The sequence below is a fragment of the Oncorhynchus gorbuscha genome, linkage group LG10 (genome assembly GCF_021184085.1).
Source record: "Oncorhynchus gorbuscha isolate QuinsamMale2020 ecotype Even-year linkage group LG10, OgorEven_v1.0, whole genome shotgun sequence".
In the NCBI taxonomy this organism is placed as follows: Eukaryota; Metazoa; Chordata; class Actinopteri; order Salmoniformes; family Salmonidae; genus Oncorhynchus; species Oncorhynchus gorbuscha.
The window spans coordinates 30,363,663-30,387,056 of NC_060182.1; the positions used below are offsets into that span (position 1 = coordinate 30,363,663).

At 41.7% G+C, this 23,394-nt stretch overlaps 1 protein-coding gene across 7 annotated transcripts in view; it reads right to left on the reverse strand.

The window, feature by feature from the left end:
* Positions 1-9,655: 9,655 nt before the first annotated feature.
* The window catches only part of LOC124045846 (vitamin D3 receptor A-like), an 83,560-nt gene continuing 69,821 nt past the window's right edge, over positions 9,656-23,394 (reverse strand). For all 7 annotated transcript variants that reach the window (XM_046365563.1, XM_046365564.1, XM_046365559.1 and 4 more), the window contains 6 exons: positions 21,305-21,489; positions 20,973-21,072; positions 17,359-17,542; positions 14,091-14,245; positions 11,331-11,447; positions 9,656-10,539 (listed from right to left, as the gene is read on the reverse strand). In XM_046365563.1, coding sequence (XP_046221519.1) covers positions 10,286-10,539; positions 11,331-11,447; positions 14,091-14,245; positions 17,359-17,542; positions 20,973-21,072; positions 21,305-21,489 — 995 coding nt within the window. In that variant the 3' untranslated portion in view covers positions 9,656-10,285. The remainder of the gene's footprint in view (positions 10,540-11,330; positions 11,448-14,090; positions 14,246-17,358; positions 17,543-20,972; positions 21,073-21,304; positions 21,490-23,394) is intronic.

Sequence of the window (23,394 nt, forward strand, 5' to 3'; positions counted from 1 at the left end):
CACCCCCTATCCACATCGATGGAACAGTAGTGGAGAGGGTAGCTAGTTTTAAGTTCCTCGGCATACACATCACAGACAAACTGAATTGGTCCACTCACACTGACAGCGTCGTGAAGAAGGCGCAGCAGCGCCTATTCAACCTCAGGAGGCTGAAGAAATTTGGCTTGTCACCAAAAGCACTCACAAACTTCTACAGATGCACAATCGAGAGCATCCTGGCGGGCTGTATCACCGCCTGGTACGGCAACTGCTCCGCCCTCAACCGTAAGGCTCTCCAGAGGGTAGTGAGGACTGCACAACGCATCACCGGGGGCAAACTACCTGCCCTCCAGGACACCTACACCACCCGTTGTTACAGGAAGGCCATAAAGATCATCAAGGACATCAACCACCCGAACCACTGCCTGTTCACCCCGCTATCATCCAGAAGGCGAGGTCAGTACAGGTGCATCAAAGCTGGGACCGAGAGACTGAAAAACAGCTTCTATCTCAAGGCCATCAGACTGTTAAACAGCCACCACTAACACTGAGTGGCTGCTGCCAACACACTGTCATTGACACTGACCCAACTCCAGCCATTTTAATAATGGGAATTGATGGGAAATGATGTAAATATATCACTAGCCACTTTAAACAATGCTACCTTATATAATGTTACTTACCCTACATTATTCATCTCATATACATATGTATATACTGTACTCTACATCATCAACTGCATCCTTATGTAACACATGTATCACTAGCCACTTTAACTATGCCACTTTGTTTACTTTGTCTACACACTCATCTCATATGTATATACTGTACTCGATACCATCTACTGTATGCTGCTCTGTACCATCACTCATTCATATATCCTTATGTACATGTTCCTTATCCCCTTACACTGTGTATAAGACAGTAGTTTTGGAATTGTTAGTTAGATTACTTGTTGGTTATCACTGCATTGTCGGAACTAGAAGCACAAGCATTTCGCTACACTCGCATTAACATCTGCTAACCATGTGTATGTGACAAATAAAATTTGATTTGATTTGTTATACTTAGCGTTATTCCAGGAAGGAACATGACTAATATGACTAATAATCTCAGAAGGGGGCTGAATCATTAACTTGACGAGGAGACTTTTGCTAAATCACATTCCTGCACGTTGCTTAAAAAAAAATATTGAGGCACACCGAGATTATTAGCAATCAACACAACACTAAAACTCACTGCATCTACAACTTCAACTTAAATCCGACACTTTCAGGGAACCCAAGTCGAGGGCTAGAAATGATTCTGTCATACCTCAGAAGAAGAGACCGTTCTGGGGGTTTATCTCCTTTCCAACTGCATGTCCGACTCTTCCAGAATGTGCAGACTCCACTACAAGTACATGGAATGCATTCTAGTGGGTCACATGCCACAGAGAGGAGCTTGGCCTCGTGATGTTTGGATGACTTCAGAGATTTACCACACAGTCGCTCTCCTCCTCCGTCAGAGCATCTGCTCAGCTATAAATGGGTCCCAATTTAAGTGTAAAGTATGAAGAGAATAAGAAAAGAGTTAATTGCACTTACAGAAAACAGTCTCACACGTTAAACATTCACAAGCCAAGTCATATGATGACCACCACCAAACTACGCTTGAACTAGCTAACAAAATCAGAATTCATATGTGGACGATTCACATTAGTCCCATGACTGGGGAGGCAGGACAGTTTAATAAAGGGAAGTTGACTGAGCAGGGGATTAGCAGGACAGTTTAATAAAGGGAAGTTGACTGAGCAGGGGACTAGCAGGACAGTTTAATAAAGGGAAGTTGACTGAGCAGGGGACAAGCAGGACAGTTTAATAAAGGGAAGTTGACTGAGCAGGGGACAAGCAGGACAGTTTAATAAAGGGAAGTTGACTGAGCAGGGGACTAGCAGGACAGTTTAATAAAGGGAAGTTGACTGAGCAGGGGACTAGCAGGACAGTTTAATAAAGGGAAGTTGACTGAGCAGGGGACTAGCAGGACAGTTTAATAAAGGGAAGTTGACTGAGCAGGGGACTAGCAGGACAGTTTAATAAAGGGAAGTTGACTGAGCAGGGGACTAGCAGGACAGTTTAATAAAGGGAAGTTGACTGAGCAGGGGACTAGCTCCCTCTACTGCAGCAATTATTCATGTGAGGAAGGCATAAATCAAATGGTATTGGTCACATGCTTAGATAGCAGGTTTTTGACGAAATGTGAAATGTTTACTTATGGGTCCTTTTCCAACAACGCAAATAACTTGGATTGCTGGAGTCTGACATTTAGGGCCTTCCTCTGACATCGCTTGTTATAGAGGTTCTGGATGACAGGGATGTACGGGGCTGTACGCACTACCCTCTGTAGCGCCTTGCGGTCGGATGCCAAGCAGTTGCCATACCAAGCGGTGATGCAGCCAGTCAAGTTGCTCTCGATGGTGCAGCTGAACCTTTTGAGGAACCGAAGGCCCATGACAAATCTTTTCAGCCTCCTGAGGGGAAAGAAGCATTGTGCCCTCTTCACGACTGTGTTGGTGTATTTGGACCATGATCAATCCTTAGTGACGTGGACACAGAGGAACGTGAACTCTTGACTCGCTCCACTACAGCCCTATCGATGTGAACGAGGGTGTGCTCGGCCCTCCTCTTCCAGTAGTCCACGATCAACTCCTTTGTCTTGCTGACATTGAGGGACAGGTTGTTGTCCTGGCACCACACTGCCAGGTCTCTGACCTCCCTAGGCTGTCTCAATGTCGTCAGTGATCAAGCCTACCACCGCTGTGTCATCGGCACACTTAATGGTGTTGCCTACCCGTCAGGAAGTCCAGGATCCAGTTGCAGAGGGAGGTGTTCAGTCACAGGGTCAGTAGTTTAGTGATGAGCTTCAAGGGTACCATGGTGTTGAACGCTGAGCTGTCATCAATTTACAGCATTCTCACATAGGTGTTCCTTTTGTCCAAGTGGGAAAGGGCAGTGTGGAGTTTGAGAAATTGAGTCATCTGTGGATCTGTTGGGACGGTACACAAATTATAAACTAAGAGCAAGAGCTGTTTGCATGTATACAAATAATTTCCATGTTCATGACTTTTACAGGCCCATCTTGAGGGTAGCAAATCTAGTATGGTTTCCTTTTGACAATATATGAAGACATGGATTTTTTTGCATCAATAGGTACAGAGGTTTATTTGTGATTTTTCAAAACATTATATACTACATACAATGCACATAAATCAATGTACAATGGATCAACTTCAGAAGAATAAGAGAAACACAAAAACAGCCAGCGATTGAACAAAGACAATGGTTTTACTATCAACTAGAGCATTGATATCATTAACAAACACCAAGATCGTTGAAAGACCGTGTGAAGCATTGAGTCATGAGAATGACATGGTGTGCATGTATAAAAAATTACTTATCTTGGGACTTTGAGATTAATTACAATGATTGATTACTAAATGAGAAATGGTCTGGCTACCAGAAGTACCTCAACAAAAATGTCCAACAAAGTACACCAGTGTATGTTGTGTTTTTGGAACAGTCACAAGATCAACTGATGCTTCATCATCAACTAAATACAATAATATTGACCTAAGAAAATGTATCAAGGAGAGCAGTGGGGATTAAATAGCAACATACAGAAAACTCAGACATACACTCCTTTCTAACAACTACTACTGTCCTCCAACAGGAATAAAGCAGTCCAGCAGTCCAGATTCATAACAGCTCATACCTCCTTCCATTCCAGGAATACTTCCCGACATGTACATTGTAGTCATTTAGCAGATGCTCTTATCTAGAGCGACTTACAGGAGCAATTAGGGTTAAGTGCCTTGCTCAAGGGCACAGACAGATTTTTCACCTAGTCTGCTCTGGGATTCGAACCAGTGACCTTTCAGTTACTTGCCCAACACTCTTAACCGCTAGGCTACATCCGTTAGGCAGGAGAAAACATAGGCCCTAATAACAACTACATTAGCATTGCACGGCCCTGAATAACTAACCTAACAACAACTACATTAGCATAGCACAGCCCTGAATATAATAACTAACCTAATAACAACTACATTAGCATAGCACAGCCCTGAATATAATAACTAACCTAATAACAACTACATTAGCATAGCACGGCCCTGAATATAATAACTAACCTAATAACAACTACATTAGCATAGCACGGCACTGAATATAATAACTAACCTAATAACAACTACATTATCATAGCACGGCACTGAATATAATAACTAACCTAATAACAACTACATTAGCATAGCACGGCACTGGATATAATAACTAACCTAATAATAACACCTACATTAGCATAGCACGGTACTGAATATAATAACTACATTAGCATAGCACGGCACTGGATATAATAAGAGTAAAAAATGTCCATCTGTTATATTTCACACAAATATACTCAACCAAATCCTCTCCACAGAGCAATGCAATTGACATGAATGGACTAAAACCTGTCAGGTGAGACAGTGTATATAGACGTGTTATGTTGGCCTTCTGTACATCCCCACCCCTGAAACTAAAGCGTCACCTCAGCTTTAAAGATGTGAAGCATATTTGCGTCCGGTGGATCCGCATTTAAAATGTGCTTCCCGGTAGGGGTGAGCTGATGGCATAAAGATTGATAATCAAATTAAACAGAGTTGTGAAAAGCCATTTGAACATGATCTTAAATTAGAATTTTTTTAATGTGTTTCGTTAATAAACCCCTGATATTCATTGTCCCAAAATAAGGCTCTGGTTTCTAGGCACACCAAGGTAACTGAGCTATAATGTGCATTCAATGTTAAACGACTGGTGATTTGCTATAGTGATCATCAGTAATAGATTTCAGACAAAAGCCAGAGCAGAGGAGACAAACAAGTGCATCGTTGGCAAAAACTGCTGGTGAAATAGAAGTGCATATTGAGTCTGTGCACATACTGTAGTACTGTATGCGTTTGTAGTACTGTATGCGTTAGTAGTACTGTATGCGTGCGTGTGCACGTGAGCAAGCGCATATTAAAAAGAGGTAGCAGAGGACAATCAGAGCAAAAAGAAAAAAATATTCTAAAACAGTGCGCAACATTCATGCGATTACTCAATCTTTCCTCATCTCTCTCGATCATAAAGAAAAACTTCCACGCTTCTCAAGAACGTAGGTAGATAACTGCCCAGCCTCATCAACCATCACCACAAAAAAAACTGACACACACACACACGTTTTCATTGAATCCTTTACAGAAACCCATTTAAAATGGTATGCTTAGTTGGTAAAGCACTATGCTACCATGGGGCTGTGTCCTTTACATCCACGTGATACAAAAAAATCCCTGGATTGCAGAACCATGAGCTAAAAGGGGCAGTAGAACACAGAGCTGAGGGCAGACTGAGCAAGACAGGATATAAACATGATAAGCAGTTCATAATAAAACCCATCAATCTTGACACTACAACATCATACACACACTATGCAGATCGCTAACTGACACTGAGGCCTCTAGCGTGGAAGTGATGTCAAAATACCCCGGTTCACAAGCTGTTCAATCCCAGTTAGCATAAATGGGTTGAACACGGAATACAAAGATGAGCCGTTTCAGCCCCCTCCCCCCAACAGACAGACGTGGAGTAACAACCGTTTCCTCTTGATCTGTAGGCTTATTTTGAGGTGTGTTGAGATAAATCATACAGCATTTGAGAAGTAAAATGAATAAATACAATGAATTAGTATTAAAATAAGAAAAGATGAAACACAATCATGCCAAAAATACATGTGCAATGGGAGAGGTAGTTTGTTTTGGTTAGAACAGGGCTCTATACAATGAACTAACAAGGATTCAGGATTCAGCTTTGCTTCCCACATCACCAGAGCAATACAACAAAGCCGCCAACAGCAGCAGCAACCATACAGGCCAAAATATAGGCAGGGCCACTGATCAGTGCCTCATCAGAAACCTGTCTGCAATAATCAACTGATCTTAACAATACATTGAAGAAAATGTATTACCTTCATGTATTATTTTAGCCAATCCAGGTGACGTCATAGTAAACCTAAAAAGGTACTGATCACAGAAGCCCTGCCTGAACTCAGCCATGGTGACTACATGACATGCATATCATTACGGAGTCATTCCTCGGCCTCGCTTATTCCTAAAAAATACAAAATATTGAATTCGGACTGGACTTTTGACAGTGGCAGCGGGAACCATGGGGATTCACTGACTCTTTGTTTACATTGTGGACCGTTGATTATATCACCTGCCTCTTTTACACATGATTATCGAGCTGCGATTGAAAAACAGACAATGGATCCCTTTACATGGCCTGCAACACAGCCCTCGAGGCAGTTTTTCTTCAAAAGAACCTGGCAACTTTTTGATTGATAAAAAACAGAACACTGCAAAAGTTGCTGAAGAAACGTCATGGTGTGTGTGTCACATGTTTGGTTCCCTTCTATTCTATTATGAAAGTGTTCAGTTTCATTGAGGTATCTGTTAAATTTTTAACAGGGTTTTGTAAGGCTACTGAGGTGGAGTTGCTGACCTGCATTGGGAGAGGGGTGCAGTTTTTGGGCCAGTCTTTCGGAGCCAGCTTGGCAGCAGGCAGAGAGAGCTCTTGGAGGAGTTCCTCCCATCAGAACCCCTGACCCGATCTTTCCTGCATTCCTTTAAATGGATTTATGTATATGTGATAGAATGCAACAAAAGAGTATGCTTTCTCCACAACACCTGGTCTACACACAGTGGGGTCTGGACATCTGCTGCAATGGGAGAAAATATCAGACTTTGGCTCAGGAGCTCTGTACACTGCACTTCTATGATTCTTACTTTCTATACACTTCTATACAGTCACTACTTTATTCACACCTGAGCCCACTTCCCCAAACTCTCACCACTGGATCAGTTCAGTGTTAATCACTTCCCAGGTAAGAGACCTTCCATCGGTGTGACATATCCAAAGCCGCTGCTCACAAACTCAGTCCCATCAGCTCTTGATGCACTACAGCTGTTGAGTTGGTCCTGAAAGGATGCCGTCGCATTAAAGCTATGAAGAGTTCTGCCAGGCTGGCCGGCGTGTTGGAGAGAGAGGCATGTCCGCCACGACGACGACTGATTGGCCTTTAGCCTTGTCTGTTTGATTTGAGGCAGTGTTCGTAGTAAAGACCATGAACAAGATTGTTGTCTTTTTCCTGGTTCTAACGGTATGGTAGCTTTACAGAGCAGCTTTACAGAGCAGCTTTACAGAGCAGCTTTACAGAGCAGCTTTACAGAGCAGCAGGTTGAGGGAGAATGTCTCCTCAGTGAAAAGATTTTGGTGCAGCGGCATGAACGCTGATGTCAGGAAACACAATCTCAAATCGAATAAAACCAATGAGTTTGCACACCCCCCAAAAAGTATATATATATATATATATATATATATATAGCTGTCAAAGCTCATCAAGACCTCAATAGAGGAACAACATAAAAAAATAGCACATCTCATATTTGCATATATCACCAGAGCATTCTTCCCAACAATTTAATTATCTTAGTATTTACCTATTTCTTTCATTATTATGTACAGAAATAACAAGTGGTATTTACAGACAACGACCACAAGAGGGTGACCAAGACCTGCAGACGGCGTGAGCGGAAACGCACTCGTTATGTGCTTAACCTTCAACCCACTAAGGCCATAACATGCCTCTCAAACAGAAACTGGTGGGGGTGACATTGTAATTGTATTGTACCATGAATAGAATTTGATCAGGTATGAAGAGCATCTGCAGATTTGATTAAAAGGTTTTAGTAGTTACTACAGTAATTATTACGTCATTACAAACAGGTTTGACCAGCGATGACTCCCCCTCTTGATTGTAAGCTTGCGTAATTACTACTACGTACTACTCAAAATGTATATTGTACAATTAACAATATCAGGCTAACTTCTCCCTGAGGCAGGGCAGTTTGTCACCTTACCAGGTTAGTTTAGCTAGTTAACCAATAATAATAAAACATCTTTCTCTTTACTCTTATGAAGGAAAGAGCTTTTAAATGCTAAATGTGTATATTTTGAAGTTTGAAAGGGGGCAACAGAACCAAATTGTTACCAAATGATCCACATATATCCTGTGTGTAGCCGACACTTTCCAAAATACATTAATGGAGCCTTAAACAGATGTCAGTCCCACTACTAAACACTTCGTCGGAGCCAGTATTCAACACCCTTTTGTGGTCATTCACTATTCTCACACAGAAACAAAAATAAAATAGGCCCCTTGCACTCTACTCGGGGTGTATTTGTGTGTGCGTGCAATTGAAACACACTACGTCAATACATACACACATTCATATGCACACAAATTGGGGCCTACATATATACAGAGGACTACTCATCGATTTGTTTTAGTAGAAACAACCTTAAATATAGATATTAGCTCGTATGTATGTATACGCAGTACCAGTCAAAGGTTTCAACACACCTACTCATTCAAATGTTTCTTTGTTTTACTATTTTCTACATGGTTGAATAATAGTGAAGGCATCAAAACCATTGAAATAACACATATGGAATCATGTAGTAACCAAAAAAGTGTATCAAAAAAATAAAACAATTGTATTTGAGATTCTTCAAAGTGGCTATTCTCTCTCTCAACCAGTTTCATGAGGTAGTCACCTGAAATGCATTTCAATTAACAGGTGTGCCTTGTTAAAAGTACATTTGTGAAATTCCTTTCCTTCTTAATGCGTTTGAGCCAATCAGCTGTGTTGTGACAAGGTAGGGGTGGTACAGAAGATGGTCTTTTACCAAATAGGGCTAAGTCCATATTATGGCAAGAAAAGCTCAAATAACAAAGAGAAACAATAGTCCATCATTACTTTAAGACATGAAGGTCAGTCAATCCAAAACATTAAAAACTTTTAAAGTTTCTTCAAGCGCAGTCGCAAAAACCATCAAGCGCTATGATGAAACTGTCTCTCATGAGAACCGCCACAAGAAAGGAAGAGAGTTTCCTTCTGCTGCAGAGGACAAGTTCATAAGAGTTAACTGTACCTTAAATTTGCATCCCAAATAAATGCTTCAGAGTTCAAGTAAGACACATCTCAAGATCAACTGTTCAGAGGAGACTGTGTGAATCAGGCCTTCATGGTCGAATTTCTGCAAAGAAACCACTACTAAAGGACACCTAAAAGAAGAAGAGACTTGCTTGGGCCAAGAAACATGAGCAATGGACATACAACAGAAATCTGTCCTTTGATCTGACGAGTCCACATTTGAGATTTTTGGTTCCAACCCGCCGTGTCTTTGTGAGACGCAGAGCAGGTGAACGGATGATCTCCGCATGTGTAGTTCCCACCATGAAGCATGGAGGAGGAGGTGTGATAGAGTGGGGATCTTTTGCTAGTGACACTGTCATAATATATTTAGAATTCAAGACACACTTAAACAGCATGGCTACCACAGCATTCTGCAGCGATACGCCATCCCATCTGGTTTGCACTTAATAGCACTATCATTTGTTTTTCAACAGGACAATGACCCAACACACCTCCAGGCTGTGTAAGGGCTATTTGACCAAGGAGAATAATGAATGCTGGATCAGATGACCTGGCCTCCCCAATCACCCGACCTCAAACCAATTGAGATGGTTAGGGATGAGTTGAACCGCAGAGTGAAGGAAAAGCAGCCCACAAGTGCTCAGCATATGTGGGAACTCTTTCAAGACTGCGGGAAAAGCATTCCAGGTGACGCTGGTTGAGAGAATGCCAAGATGGTGCAAAGCTGTCATCAAGGCAAAGGGTCACCCGAATACTTGGAAGAATCTAAAGAATAAAATATATTTTTTTATTTATCTAACATTATTTTGGTTAGTACATGATTCCATGTGTTATTTCATGGTTTTGATGTATTCACTATTGTTTTACAATGTAGAAAATAGTAAAAATAAAGAAAAACCCTTGAATGAATAGGTGTATACAAACTTTTGACTGGTACTGTATATTTATAGTTTAGTTATAAATACATTCTGTTTGAAATTCCCTTTTTCTTATGAACGGGAAATTACAACCTTATCGAAGCCCCTTCCTCCGCTATTTACCCATAATACCCTGATTAACCCCCCAAAACCTTTGTGACAGTGTGACTTTCCGGTCCATTCCGCTATTCCCCCTCAGAGACCTTTTCATCAACCCCATCGCTGAGCCCTCTATCCAGAAACTCAACAAATTAACTCCCGGGGGTCCTCACGGGAGGGATCGTCTGTCCATATCTTCCAACCAGAGGTGTGGTGGTGGGTGTCGGCGTGGCTGCTAGGACACCTCTCTCCCAAATACCTCCAGCACCAGTGGGGTGAGCTGCATGCTGTGCTCGGGCTGGAAGGACAGTGAGCGGTACTGTTTGGAGTGCTCCTCGTTGAGGCTGCGCAGGTCGGCCAGCTTCTGGATCATTCTGGCGTAGAGCAGGCGTCCTCCCGGGTGGTTCACCCTGATGTAAGCCTGGAGCACCTCCGACAGACTGTCTTGGAGATCCTCGATCTTAGCGTGGTCCTGCACCCCTGGACGATCTACATTGAGGGGAGGAGGGAGAGGCTGTCAAAAGGAGTTCAGAAGAGATGGGACACAAACACAGTGTACAAAACATTAGGAACACCTTTCTAAAATTAAGTTGCACACCCTCTTGCACTCAGGACAGCCTCAATTTATCGGGCCATGGACTCTACAAGGTGACGAAAGCGTTCCACAGGGATGCTGGCCCATGTTGGATGATTGCAATGCTTCCAACAGTTGTGTCAAGTTGGCTTGATGTCCTTTGGGTGGTGGACTATTCTTGATACACACGAGACACTGTGGAATGTGAAAAACCCAGCAGCATTGCAGTTCTTGACACACTCAAACCGGTGCACCTGACACCTACTACCATTGGGGCTCCCGAGTGCCACGGTGGTTTAAGGCACTGCATCTCAGTGCTAGTGGCATCACCACAGACCCTGGTTCGATTCCAGGCAGTATCACAACCAGCCGTTATTGGAAGTCCCATAGGGTGGCGCACAATTGGCCCAGCATCGTCTGGGTTTGCCCGGAGTAGGTCGTCATTGTAAATAATCATTAGTTCTTGCCTAGTTACATAAAGGTTAAATAAAAATACCCCTTTCAAAGCCACACATACACAATCATGTCTCAAAAATCCTTCTTTAACCAGTCTCCTCCTCTTTATCTACACTGACTGAAGTGGCTTTAACAAGTGACATCAATAAGGGATCCTAGGAACACCTGCTGACCAGGTGAAAACTAATGTTTTGTACACTCAGTATAACCAAGCATAAACAAGCACAGATGGCAGCAGTCAGGTAGATACCTGGAGACAGCAGGCAGATGGCCATGAGCAGCACATGTTCCTCCTCATGGAGCTGGAGTTTCTTCAGGCCCACCTGGAACTTCACTAGCGGCTCCAACAGGTCCAGAGTGTGACCCGCTACAGGGAGCGGCAGACAGGGGGTGAGTGTGTGTTGATGTGGTTTGACATAGTGATTGAACTACAGTGCCTTCAGAAACTATTCATACCTCTTGACCTATTCCACATTTTGTTGTGTTACAGCCTGAATACAAAAACAATTAAATATATTCATCATTTTTTCAACCATCTACACACAAAACCACAATGACAAAGTGAAAACATGTTTTCAGAAAAATGAACGCAGGAATCAAATTTAAATAAGTAGACCTACTCATACCGTGTGTCAATAATTTGTAAGAGCATCTTGGACAGCCATTACCGCTTTGAGTCGCCTTGGGTATGTATTCATCAGCTTTGGGATTTTCTCAAGCTCCGGTAAGTTAAATGGGGAGCGGCGAACAGCCATCACCAAGTCATTCCATAGATTTTCAAATGGGATTCAAGTCTGGGCTTTGGCTGGGCCACTCAAGGACTTTCATATTCTTGTTTTGAAGCCATTCCAGAGTTGTTTTGGCTATATGCGTGTGCAGAGCTGTCATCAAGGGTGGCTGCTTTGAAGAATCTCAAATATATTTTGATTTGTTTCATACAATAATGAAAAACCCTTGAATAAGTAGGTGTCCAAACTTGACTGGTACTGTGTGATGTATTGTTGTCTCTACCTTCTTGCCCTTTGTGCTGTTGTCTGTGCCCAATAATATTTGTACCATGTTTTATGTTGCTACCATGCTGTGTTGTTGTCTTAGGTCTCTCTTTATGTAGTGTTGTGTTGTCTCGCTTGTTGTGATGTGTGTCTTGTCCTACATTAATATTGTATTTATTTTATAATCCCAGCCCCCGTCCCCACAGGATGCCTTTTGGTAGGCCATCATTGTAAATAAGAATTTGTTCATAACGGACTTGCCTAGTTAAATAAAGGATACATTTAAAAAAGAGATATCTGTATTTTATTTCAAATAAATGTGCAAATATGTCTAAAAACATGTTTTCAATGTCATTATTGGACATTGTGTGTAGATGTGAGAAACAAAATCTGTTTAATCAAATTTGAATTCTGACTAACAAAAAGTGGAATAAGGTGTATGAAAACTTTCTGAATGCACTTTATGTAGTGTGAAGTACACACACACACAAAAAAGTATTTAGTCAGCCACCAATTGTGCAAGTTCTCCCACTTAAAAAGATGAGGCCTGTAATTTTCATCATAGGTAGTACTTTTCAACTATGACAAACAAAATGAGAGAAAAAAAAATCCAGAAAATCACATTCCCCCTTGTTAAATCATGAATTTACTGTGGTTAATCACATTTCACTAGCCACACCCAGGCCTGATTACTGTCAGACATGTTGAATCAATCACTTAAATAGAACCTGTGTGACAAAGTGAAGTAGGCCAAAAGATCTCAAAAAGCAAGACATCATGCCGCGATCCAAAGAAATTCAGGAACAGATGAGAAACAAAGTAATTGACATCTATCAGTCTGGAAAGGGTTACAAAGCCATTTCTAAAGCTTTGGGACTCCCGCGAACCACAGTGAGAGACATTATCCACAAATGGAGAACATTTAGAACAGTGGTGAACCTTCCCAGGAGTGGCCGGCCTACCAAAATTACTCCAAGAGCGCAGCGACGACTCATCCAAGAGGTAACAAAAGAACCCACAACAACATCTAAACCTCTGCCTCACTTGCCTCAGTTAAGGTCAGTGTTCATGACTCAACTATAAGAAAGAGACTGGGCAAAAATGGCATCCATGGCAGAGTTCCAAGGCGAAAACCACTGCTGACCAAAAAGAACATAAAGGCTCGTCTCACTTTTGGCAAAAAAACATCTTGATGAGCCCCAAGACTTTTGGAAAATATTCTGTGGACTCACAGAAGGTGTGCGTCCCGTTACATCTGCTGTAAAAGTAACAGCATTTCAGAAAAAGAACATCATACCAACAGTCAAATATGGTGGTGGTAGTATGATGGTCTGGGGCTACTTTGTTGCTTCAGGACCTGGACGACTTGCTGTGATTGATGGAACCATGAATTCCGCTCTCTACCAAAAAATCCTGAAGGTTCATGACCTCAAGCTGAAGCGCACTTGGGTTCTGCAGCAGGACAATGAGCCAAAACACACCAGCAAGTCCACCTCTGAATGGCTTAAAAAAATAAAAAAAAATAAAAGGGTTTTGGAGTGGCCAGGTCAAAGTCCGGACTTGAAATCGATTGAGATGCTGTGGCGTGACCTTAAAAATGTGGTCCATGCTCGAAAACCCTCCAATGTGGCAGAATTAAAACAATTCTGCAAAGAAGAGTGGGACAAAATTCCTCCACAGCGATGTGAAAGACTCATTAGCAGTTATCGCAAACGCTTGATGTTGCTGCAGTTGTTGTTGCTGAGGGTGGCACAACCAGTTATTAGGTTTAGGGGGCAATTACTTTTTCACATAGGGCCATGAAGGTTCGGATAGCTTTTTTTTTTTTAAATAAAAAAAAACATCAATTAAACTGCAGTTTGTGTTTACTTGGGTTATCTTTGTGTAATATTAAATGTGTTTGATGATCTGAAACATTTAAGTGTGACAAATGTGCAAAAAAATAAGAAATCAGGAAGGAGGCAAATACTTTTTCACAGCACTCTACATATACATATGCGTGTGTGCCTCAGTCTCACCCTTGGTGACGTCGGTGATGCAGTACTTGAAGTCAGGGCTACCACCACAGCTCCAGGACATATCCTCCATATTGAAAGACTGGTTGGAGCGTAGCATAATGATCTCGATGGCACTTGACTTGAGCAGGGCGATCTGGTCCTCAGCAATCAGCCCTCTGGAAACACAATAACATGTACTGAGCCAAACGTGCAGTGTGACAGGGTGCCCTTACCCATCACCACATCACACATAGGGCCTCTTGTCGGATTCTATTATACCAGCTGAAGAATGAGGCAATAGGAACCCGTTTCTCCCATTGTGCGATTCAGTCCAGATTTAAAGATTGGGTTCCATTGGTAGCAAAAGATGGGGGAATCAGCATAACACCATACCCAGGCTGGAATCTTGGAGCCGATTGGATAATGCCTGTATTTTACTTCCTAACAAAACAAAGTAGTTCTTATCCTTGAAACTGGAATTGCAGGATTGTCTGAAAAAAAAAAAAAACTATTTCCATCTCATACTAATTTTTTGTACCCACAGACATGTCTTCTGACAGGATGAGTAAATCAGCACTGTTCTCTAGAATGTTCTAGGGGAGGAGAGAAACAGGAAGGACAAGATGTACAATGGATTATATGGTTACCAGGACGACAGCATTCCACTGTTTTCTTTTGAGCGTGAGCACACAGGGGCATGCTGTTCTTCCCCTCCACCCACATCTCTCCCCATCCATATTCACACACCCGTACCAAGGTTAACACCAAACTAGAAAATGACATTAGCTGAGGTAAATGTGTGTACTTGCTAGTCTTGAAGTATATAGTTGTGAAAGAATAGTGGAATTGAGAAAATGGAGGCACACACCAAGTAATTTAGGCACACAATGAAAATATTTTAGGTAATAAAGCTAGAATCCTGACTGCTCTAACTATGGGAATACGTCTGCAAAGGCGGAAGGCAGGTGGGAGACAGTAGGATTAGTCGGGAACATTCTAGCCAATGAGAGGGCAGATACATGCGTGAACAACATGCACAACTCCGATATAAAGTAGTTTGTCTCAAAGTTGCCGTAATGCCACGTGTGCACAGTCACAAAAACCTACAATTCTATCCGATCAAATAAACCTTGCGTAGCAAATTAGCAATTCAATTTTATGTTGCCCATTAACCTCCATACAAAAAAAATCCTCAGTTCCACTGGTTAACCTTGCATTTTCACATAGACAGATTGTCACTTTGCCTCCTCTTCTCTGGTTATAGTGAGCTATTTTGGAGTGGTTTATAGATGTGGAGATATTATAGCGGGCTATTTAAGTAAGCTTGAGTGAATACTACTAGCATCATAAGCCATGTGTATTTTTACAAAATCTATTCTAGCACTTAGTGGTAGTAGACTACATTGAGTTTACATTTTTCAATTACAGCATTATTTAATCTGCAGTTATTCTTCTGCTATGTATTCTGTTAAGAATAATATTTACATTATAATAATATCTTCCAATTACAACTATTATGTCTTAACTTTTAAAATAATGCAATCTATTAGCTTCCAAAATTGCAAGTAGGTATATGTATCTGTCCGATAACATGTTCTGATGGAATAGCTTGTCCTGCACTTTGTAAAGACCGAGTGCATTGACATAATTTTTTAAAGACATTTGGTCCCTTTCTAAACACAGCAATGTGAATGCAAAGTAGAGGTTCCCCCCCCCACACATTTTACCTTTAAAGTATATGGGGCGGGGCGTATGCAAATTTTAAACGGTTATAAGTTTTTTACAAAGTGTCAATCTTTTCAAACTAAATTGAGTCAGTCTGTATATGTCAAACAAATGGTTACAAAAATCTGTATACAAGCACATTATTCCAGAACGTTTCCCACATTTGAAAGTTTGAATGGCGTTTCTAGCTTAAATGATTGAAGACTAGTCACTAGAAGCGAGCAGAGTTTTTCCCATTCAAACCTAAAGCCACAACATTTGCATGGAGATATATGCAAACGTTGTTGTGCGAAAAGTACAAGTAGTAACAAAACTTTCCCCTAGCAAACTGAAGACGGGTAGCTTTTACAGTTGTTTTGGTGCTACAGGTGCTAGCAGAAGGTAAATAAGATAAAGTATGTTTGATTTATTAAGTTGTTTTGCTTTCAGCACACACACCTAATTACAGGGAATCTTGATCCGCTGTGCCCGTACAGCACCTCTGACTGCTGGGGAACAGGCAGTCTCCCTGCCAACGACTGACGTCATGAGCCACACTAACACAGCCAGCCAGGTCATTCTAAACAGATCCTGTAACTGAATGGGAATCCTGAATACATGCAACACCGACTGATATGGCTGGTGAGAGAGATCCGTTTACACCTGTGAGCTAACCCTTCCTCACAAATACAGGTTTCAGACATTTGCCTGAATGCTTTGAGACCGAAGTTCAAATAAGTACTGTAAGCAGGCTTTGATAGTTCATGGAGATCAACTATTGGGGAGAGGGTGTAGGAATGACTTAAAAACGCAGGTCAGTAAAATGTTCCACAGTATGAGAGTTTACCATTTCCCTAAGCATATTTGACTTTGGCCTTTCCGCATTTAATAATTTTGAGAACTCATACCCGCAGTAAATCAACTCTAGTGAGTCTATGAATGTTAAATTGTCTGGCACACCCTTCCCCATGCAGAGGACATCATTACGGCTTTGTCAGAACCACATGTTATACATGAAACAACTTGTTGTGAATATGTATTCACGGCATGTTCTGTACAACATGTTCACTGACTGCATACATCTGGGGATGGATCAGGAGCCTTATTTGAACACGTCATGTGATGCAATCACTCTGTTCCAGCGTATTCCAGGAAGAGCAGTACTCGCCGGAGGCCCTAAGTGTTTATAAAATGCCACACACACACACACACACACACACACACACACACACACACACACACACACACACACACACACACACACACACACACACACACACACACACACACACAAAGCTTGTAGCTATGCAATTAATGAAGTCGTCCACCCACAGAAATAACTACTAAAGGCTTAATGGACAGAAGGAGCCTAAAAGATCAACATGTTGTTGTGTAATTGCCTAATTAAAGATACAGAAGATGGAGGAGCAACCATTTGTGTTGGACCTACACAATCCCTTTAATGTACTATTGTAGGGATCCGGGGCGAATTTTCTACTACGTACAATCCTAACTTTAACCATTAGTGGGCAAAATGTAGAACTGACCCCAGACCAGAAGGCACATGATATGCAAAGTCACCCACCTGAAGCCAGGGATCATCTTAGCAAAGCCAATGACCTTCTGGATGCTGTAACTGACCAGGTCAGCCAGGTGGGGTAACATGGAGAGCTTGGAGCCATCGTCCTCACTGGAGTCCGGGCTGCCTGCACTGTCCTGGTACATCATCAACAGACTGCTGAATTTCATCAGCTTGGTGTCCACCGACTCTACACAGGGAGAGAGAATAAAGGTGTTTAATGGAGATGGTAGAAAGAGAGGTGTTCAATAATAAAGAGAAAGGGTAGATATTAGAGTTCATGGGGAATGTGAACGAGGGAGAGATGTCAGTGGCAATAAATGGTTGCTAAAGGAAGCAAAAGGGTGACAATGAAATGGTACAAAAGGCCATTCAACTCTTCCAGGGCCCAGTTTCCCGAAAGTGATGTAACTTAGGCTTATGAGTGCTTTAACGACGCAGCTTTCCTACAACAGCCGAAGATATAACATGTGTTTCCCAAAACACCACACAAAGAGGACACTAAAAGTGCGTTATTGGAGCATGTGTCGATACTGATTGGATCGAAAGAAAGGCAGTGCTTCTCTCAGATCATCTTTCTCAATTCAAATCTCATCTTAACATTTGTATTATTCACATTAACTACAATAGATCAGCTCCCAGAGAGATATTACCACCTACGGCTGCAAATATTGAGGTAGCTTACTCTAATGCTTATCCAATACAATTCTAATGCTTATCTAACAAAATTCTAATGCTTACCGCACATTATGAAATGTATTCAGACAGTAGCAAAACAGAACTCAATTTATTGAACATTAAATGTATTTCAATATGATTCAAATAGGCCTGCAGTACTGCAGTAACAGTAATCATACCCCTAGACTGACACCAATTCAAATTTGATCAAATGTTATGAAAAGTACACTGCTCAAAAAAATAAAGGGAACACTAAAATAACACACCCTAGATCTGAATGAATGAAATATTCTTGTTAAATACTTTTTTCTTTACATAGTTGAATGTGCTGACAACAAAAATCACAAAAAGTATCAACCCACGGAGGTCTGGATTTGGAGTCACACTCAAAATTAAAGTGGAAAACCACACTACAGGCTGATCCAACTTTGATGTAATGTCCTTAAAACAAGTCAAAATGAGGCTCAGTAGTGTGTGTGGACACCACGTGCCTATATAACCTCCCTACAACGTCTGGGCATGCTCCTGATGAGGTGACTGATGGTCTCCTGAGGGATCTCCTCCCAGACCTGGACTAAAGCATCCGCCACCCAGATGTGCTCAATTGGATTCATGTCTGGGGAACGGGCGGCCCAGTCCATAGCATCAATGCCTTCCTCTTGCAGGAACTGCTGACACACTCCAGCCACGTGAGGTCTAGCGTTGTCTTGCATTAGGAGGAACCCAGGGCCAACCGCACCAGCATATGGTCTCACAAGGGGTCTGAGGATCTCATCTCGGTACCTAATGGCAGTCAAGCTACCTCTGGCGAGCACATGGAGGGCTGTGCGGCCCCCCAAATAAATGCCACCCCACACCTTGACTGACCCACCGCCAAACCGGTCATGCTGGAGGATGTTGCAGGCAGCAGAACGTTATCCACGGCGTCTCCAGACTCTGTCACGTCTGTTACGTGTTCAGTGTGAACCTGCTTTCATCTGTGAAGAGCACAGGGCGCCAGTGGCAAATTTGCCAATCTTGGTGTAAGCACAACCCCCACCTGTGGACGTCGGGCCCTCATACCACCCTCATGGTATCTGTTTCTGACCGTTTAAGCAGACACATGCACATTTGTGGCCTTGCTGGAGGTCATTTTGCAGGGCTCTGGCAGTGCTCCTCCTGCTTCTCCTTGCACAAAGGTGGAGGTAGTTGTCCTGCTGCTGGGTTGTTGCCCTCCTACGGCCTCCTCCACGTCTCCTGATGTACGCCTCCATGCTCTGGACACTACGCTGACACACACAGCAAACCTTCTTGCTACAGCTCGCATTGATGTCCCATCCTGGATGAGCTGCACTACCTGAGCCACTTGTGTGGTTTGTAGACTCAGTCTCATGCTACCACAAGAGTGAAAGCACCGCCAGCATTCAAAAGTGACCAAAACATCAGCCAGGAAGCATAGGAACTGAGAAGTGGTCTGTGGTCACCACCACTCAGAACCACTCCTTTATTGGGGGTGTCTTGCTAATTGCCTACAATTTCCACCTGTTGTCTATTCCATTTGCACAACAGCATGTGAAATTGATTGTCAATCAGTGTTGCTTCCTAAGTGGACAGTTTGATTTCACAGAAGTGTGATTTACTTAGAGTTACATTGTGTTGTTTAAGTGTTCAATTTATTTTTTGGAGCCGTGTATATACAGAAATCAAATTGACATAAGTATTCACCACCCTGAGTCAATACATGGTACAATCACCTTTGGCAGCAATTACAGCGGTAAGTTTTCTGGGTAAGTCTCTTAGAGCTTTGTACACCTGGATTGTGCAATATTTGCACATTATCATCTTTAAAATCCTTCTCCCACAAGAAGGTTGTTGACATTGCTCGACAGCCATTTTTAAGTCTACGCATAGATCTTCAAGACGATTTATGTCAAAACTGTAACTAGGCCACTCCGGAACATTCAACGTCATCTTGGTAAGCAACTCCAGTGTAGACTTGGCCTTGTGTTTGAGGTTATTGTCCTGCTGAAAGGTAATGTCTCCCAGTGTGTTTGGAAAGCAGACAATCAGGTTTTCCCTTCAGGATTTTCTTTGCTTAGCTCTATTCATTTAATTTTTATCCTAAAAAACTCCTTAGTCCTTGCCGATGACAAGAATACCCATAACATGATGCAGCCACCACCATGCTTGAAAAAATGAAGAACAGTACTCAGGGATGTGTTGTGTTGGATTTGCCCTAAACAATTTGTATTCAGGACATAAAGTGAATTTCTTTGCCACATTTAGTGTCTTATTGAAAACAGAATGCAATTTTGGAATATTTGTATTCTGTACAGGCTTCCTGTCCACTCTGTCATTTAGGTTAGTATTGTGGAAGTAACTATCCATCCTCAGTTTTCTCTTATCACACCCATTAAACTCGGTTTTAAAGTCACCACTGACCTCATGGTGAAATCCCTGAGTGGTTTCCTTCCACTGCGTCAACAGAGTTAGGAAGGACACCTGTATCTTTGTAGTGACTAGGTGTATTGATACATCCAAAGTATAAGTAATAACTTCACCATGCTCAAAGAGATATTCAATGTTTGATTTTTTATTTGACCCTTCTACCAATAGGTGCCCTTCTTTCCCTGGTCTTCATGGTTGAATCTGGCTTTGACATTCATTTCTCGACTGAGGGACCTTACAAATAATTGTACGCATGGGGTACAGAGAATAGGTTGTTTTAAAACACTATTATTGCACACAGAGTCCATGGAACTTATTATGTGACTTGTTAAGCACATTCTTACTCCTGAACTTATTCAGGCTCGTCTCAACAAAGGGGTTGAATAATTATTGACTCAAGACATTTGGAGAGACTTGTCAATGACGACAAGGTTAGTCCTCCTCATCATATTAATGGAACATGCGATTGTGGTGCATGTATACTGTGTGCCTTCGCGTGAGCATGTGTCCCTCACCTGGTGAGTGGTTGAAGGAGTCTGAGGAGGCATCTGACAGCGAGTGAAGGGAGGCTGCACGACTGGCACTGCGTGTTACTGGCCTGTCTCGCACCGGGGGCTGCAAACACACAACACATGCATTTAACATAGACAAAAAGTATTCTTGTTTTATCTTGTAAAGTGCACATGGGAGTGATTGACAAAACAGACGCAGAATCACTTGAAGTGAAAATGTTAAAACATAAAAAAATGCATGTCATGCAATAGCTGTGATTTCATATCGCAATAAAATATATATAGCGAAAAAAGTTCAAACGTGAGTGGCTAAGCATATTTAGATCAGTACAGACCCTGAAGCGTGTGAAGTCGGAGTAGGAGTTATCGTAGGTCTTGTGGTGTGCCTCCACCAATGATGCGATGACCTGGCTCTGCTCGTCATTCAGCCTTGGTCTCAGGGCCTCCCGCGCCGCCTCCTCCTCCTTCCTCTTCTGGATCAGATCCTTCTTCCTCTGCACCTCCTCATCTGTCAGGATGACTGGGGGAGAGGGAGGCGAACGGGAGACTGGTGAGAAGAGTGGTGGGAAACCGGTAACACAGCTAGCCTGATTGCCTTTCACAGGAGCCTCTCTCAGATCCCCTGACAACCGTGGTCAATTAAGTGAGCTTCTATCACTAGCTGATAGCTGCTGTTTGTGTGAAGAAAGCTATGTGAGGGTTGAAACGAGACTCTGTAGAATGCGTATAGGCTCATGTTCTTCCAAGGAGAACCACCATTAGCACCAACAAGTGTCATCTGAGCTGTTCTGTTTCTCAAACAAACATAATGCCAATTTTGCCAATTTTTTACTGTGGTAAACCACTACAAGATGATACACAAAGCAATGTAGAAATATAGAAATGTACCAGACAGAGGCTATCAACTACACAAGTAAATACATGGAAACTAAACTAGAAGTTAATTTTTGTTTCGACGGATGAAACAAATAATCATATCAAATGTACCAGACAGAGGCTTAACATGCAAACCTCACCGGACACATTGCATTTGCGAGCATTACAAAATAAAAATGTACATACGCATGTTATCCAATCATTTCACCCACACCAGTCACGAGTGTGACCGAGCATCTGCGTAGCCAAGCACGAAAACAGAACTTGGATCTTGGCGAGACACAAAACGCGCTGCAAGTCCCGCTTCTCCCATCTACTCATTGGTTTTCAGGAGCATACCACCCCACATGGGTATTTGAAAGATGAACGAAGAGACATTAATGATAGATAACTACAGTAACTAAAGTCAGAGAGCATCATTGAGGTCCTGAATTTAACATTTTAAACACCAGTCCTTGCCTTTTTCCGAAATAAGCCTATTCAACACACTGTTAGTTTTTCCTTCACAAGTTGTCTACACCTAAACTATATCAAAACTCATTCCACACATAGCCCTATAATAATAGATGTGGCCTAAAAGACCAGATGAAATTGACTATAGTCTGATGGGTGATAATATGATGAATTGCGTTGTGAAGAGACTGCAGTGCAGGTAAATGACAAAGGGAACGGAGCTCACCAAAAAAGCTACTTTTTCCAAATCATCCTTCAGGAAGGGAAGACGTTTTGATTTCATAAATAACAGGCTCTACGATTTCTAAAACATACATTTGCAAAACATATCTAATTACGGCATGGGCTCTATTTTTCAAAAAAAAAATTTTTTAAAAGCATTACAACCGCTATTCAAAATGTTCTACATGTGAGCACTTGCGGAAGTATAGCCATAGGCTATTAAGCACAGATTAGTCAAATAAAAAACTTGAAATATGATACTCTGTTCTTTTGAAATTCAATATATATTGAATTTCAAAAGAATAAAAATATATATATTGTATTTCAAAAGAACAGAGTATCATATTTCAAGTTTTTTTATTTGACTAATCTGTGCTTAATAGCCAATATATATTGAATTTCAAAATAATATATATATATATATATATATATAGCCTTAAAAAATATGAATGCATTTCTTTGTGATGGTGACTTGAGGTGTAGGGGTTTTTCATTTTTACATATAGCCTACAGTAACAAACTAATTATATTTTGGGGGAACTTTATAATGGGAGTGCCTACCTAAAATTGTCAAATTATATTTTTTTGCTATCGCATATATAAAAACATTATTAGACTGTTGGAATAAATGAACTCAAAATAGGATGGCTAGATGCGCAGCTTGATGCGCAGCTTGATGTTCGATGCCCAGACATGGGTCAAAATTCTACAAGGATCCAGCAACAAAAAAGGACCATAATCCATTTCAGTTAAAATAACAACCCAATGTTCTCTACCAGGACAAACTAGCTAGCAATAGTAAGCTAGCTAAATGTCCATGAATGTTTCATGTGTTTAACATGCCCACAAATTAATATATTTTGAACAAAAATAT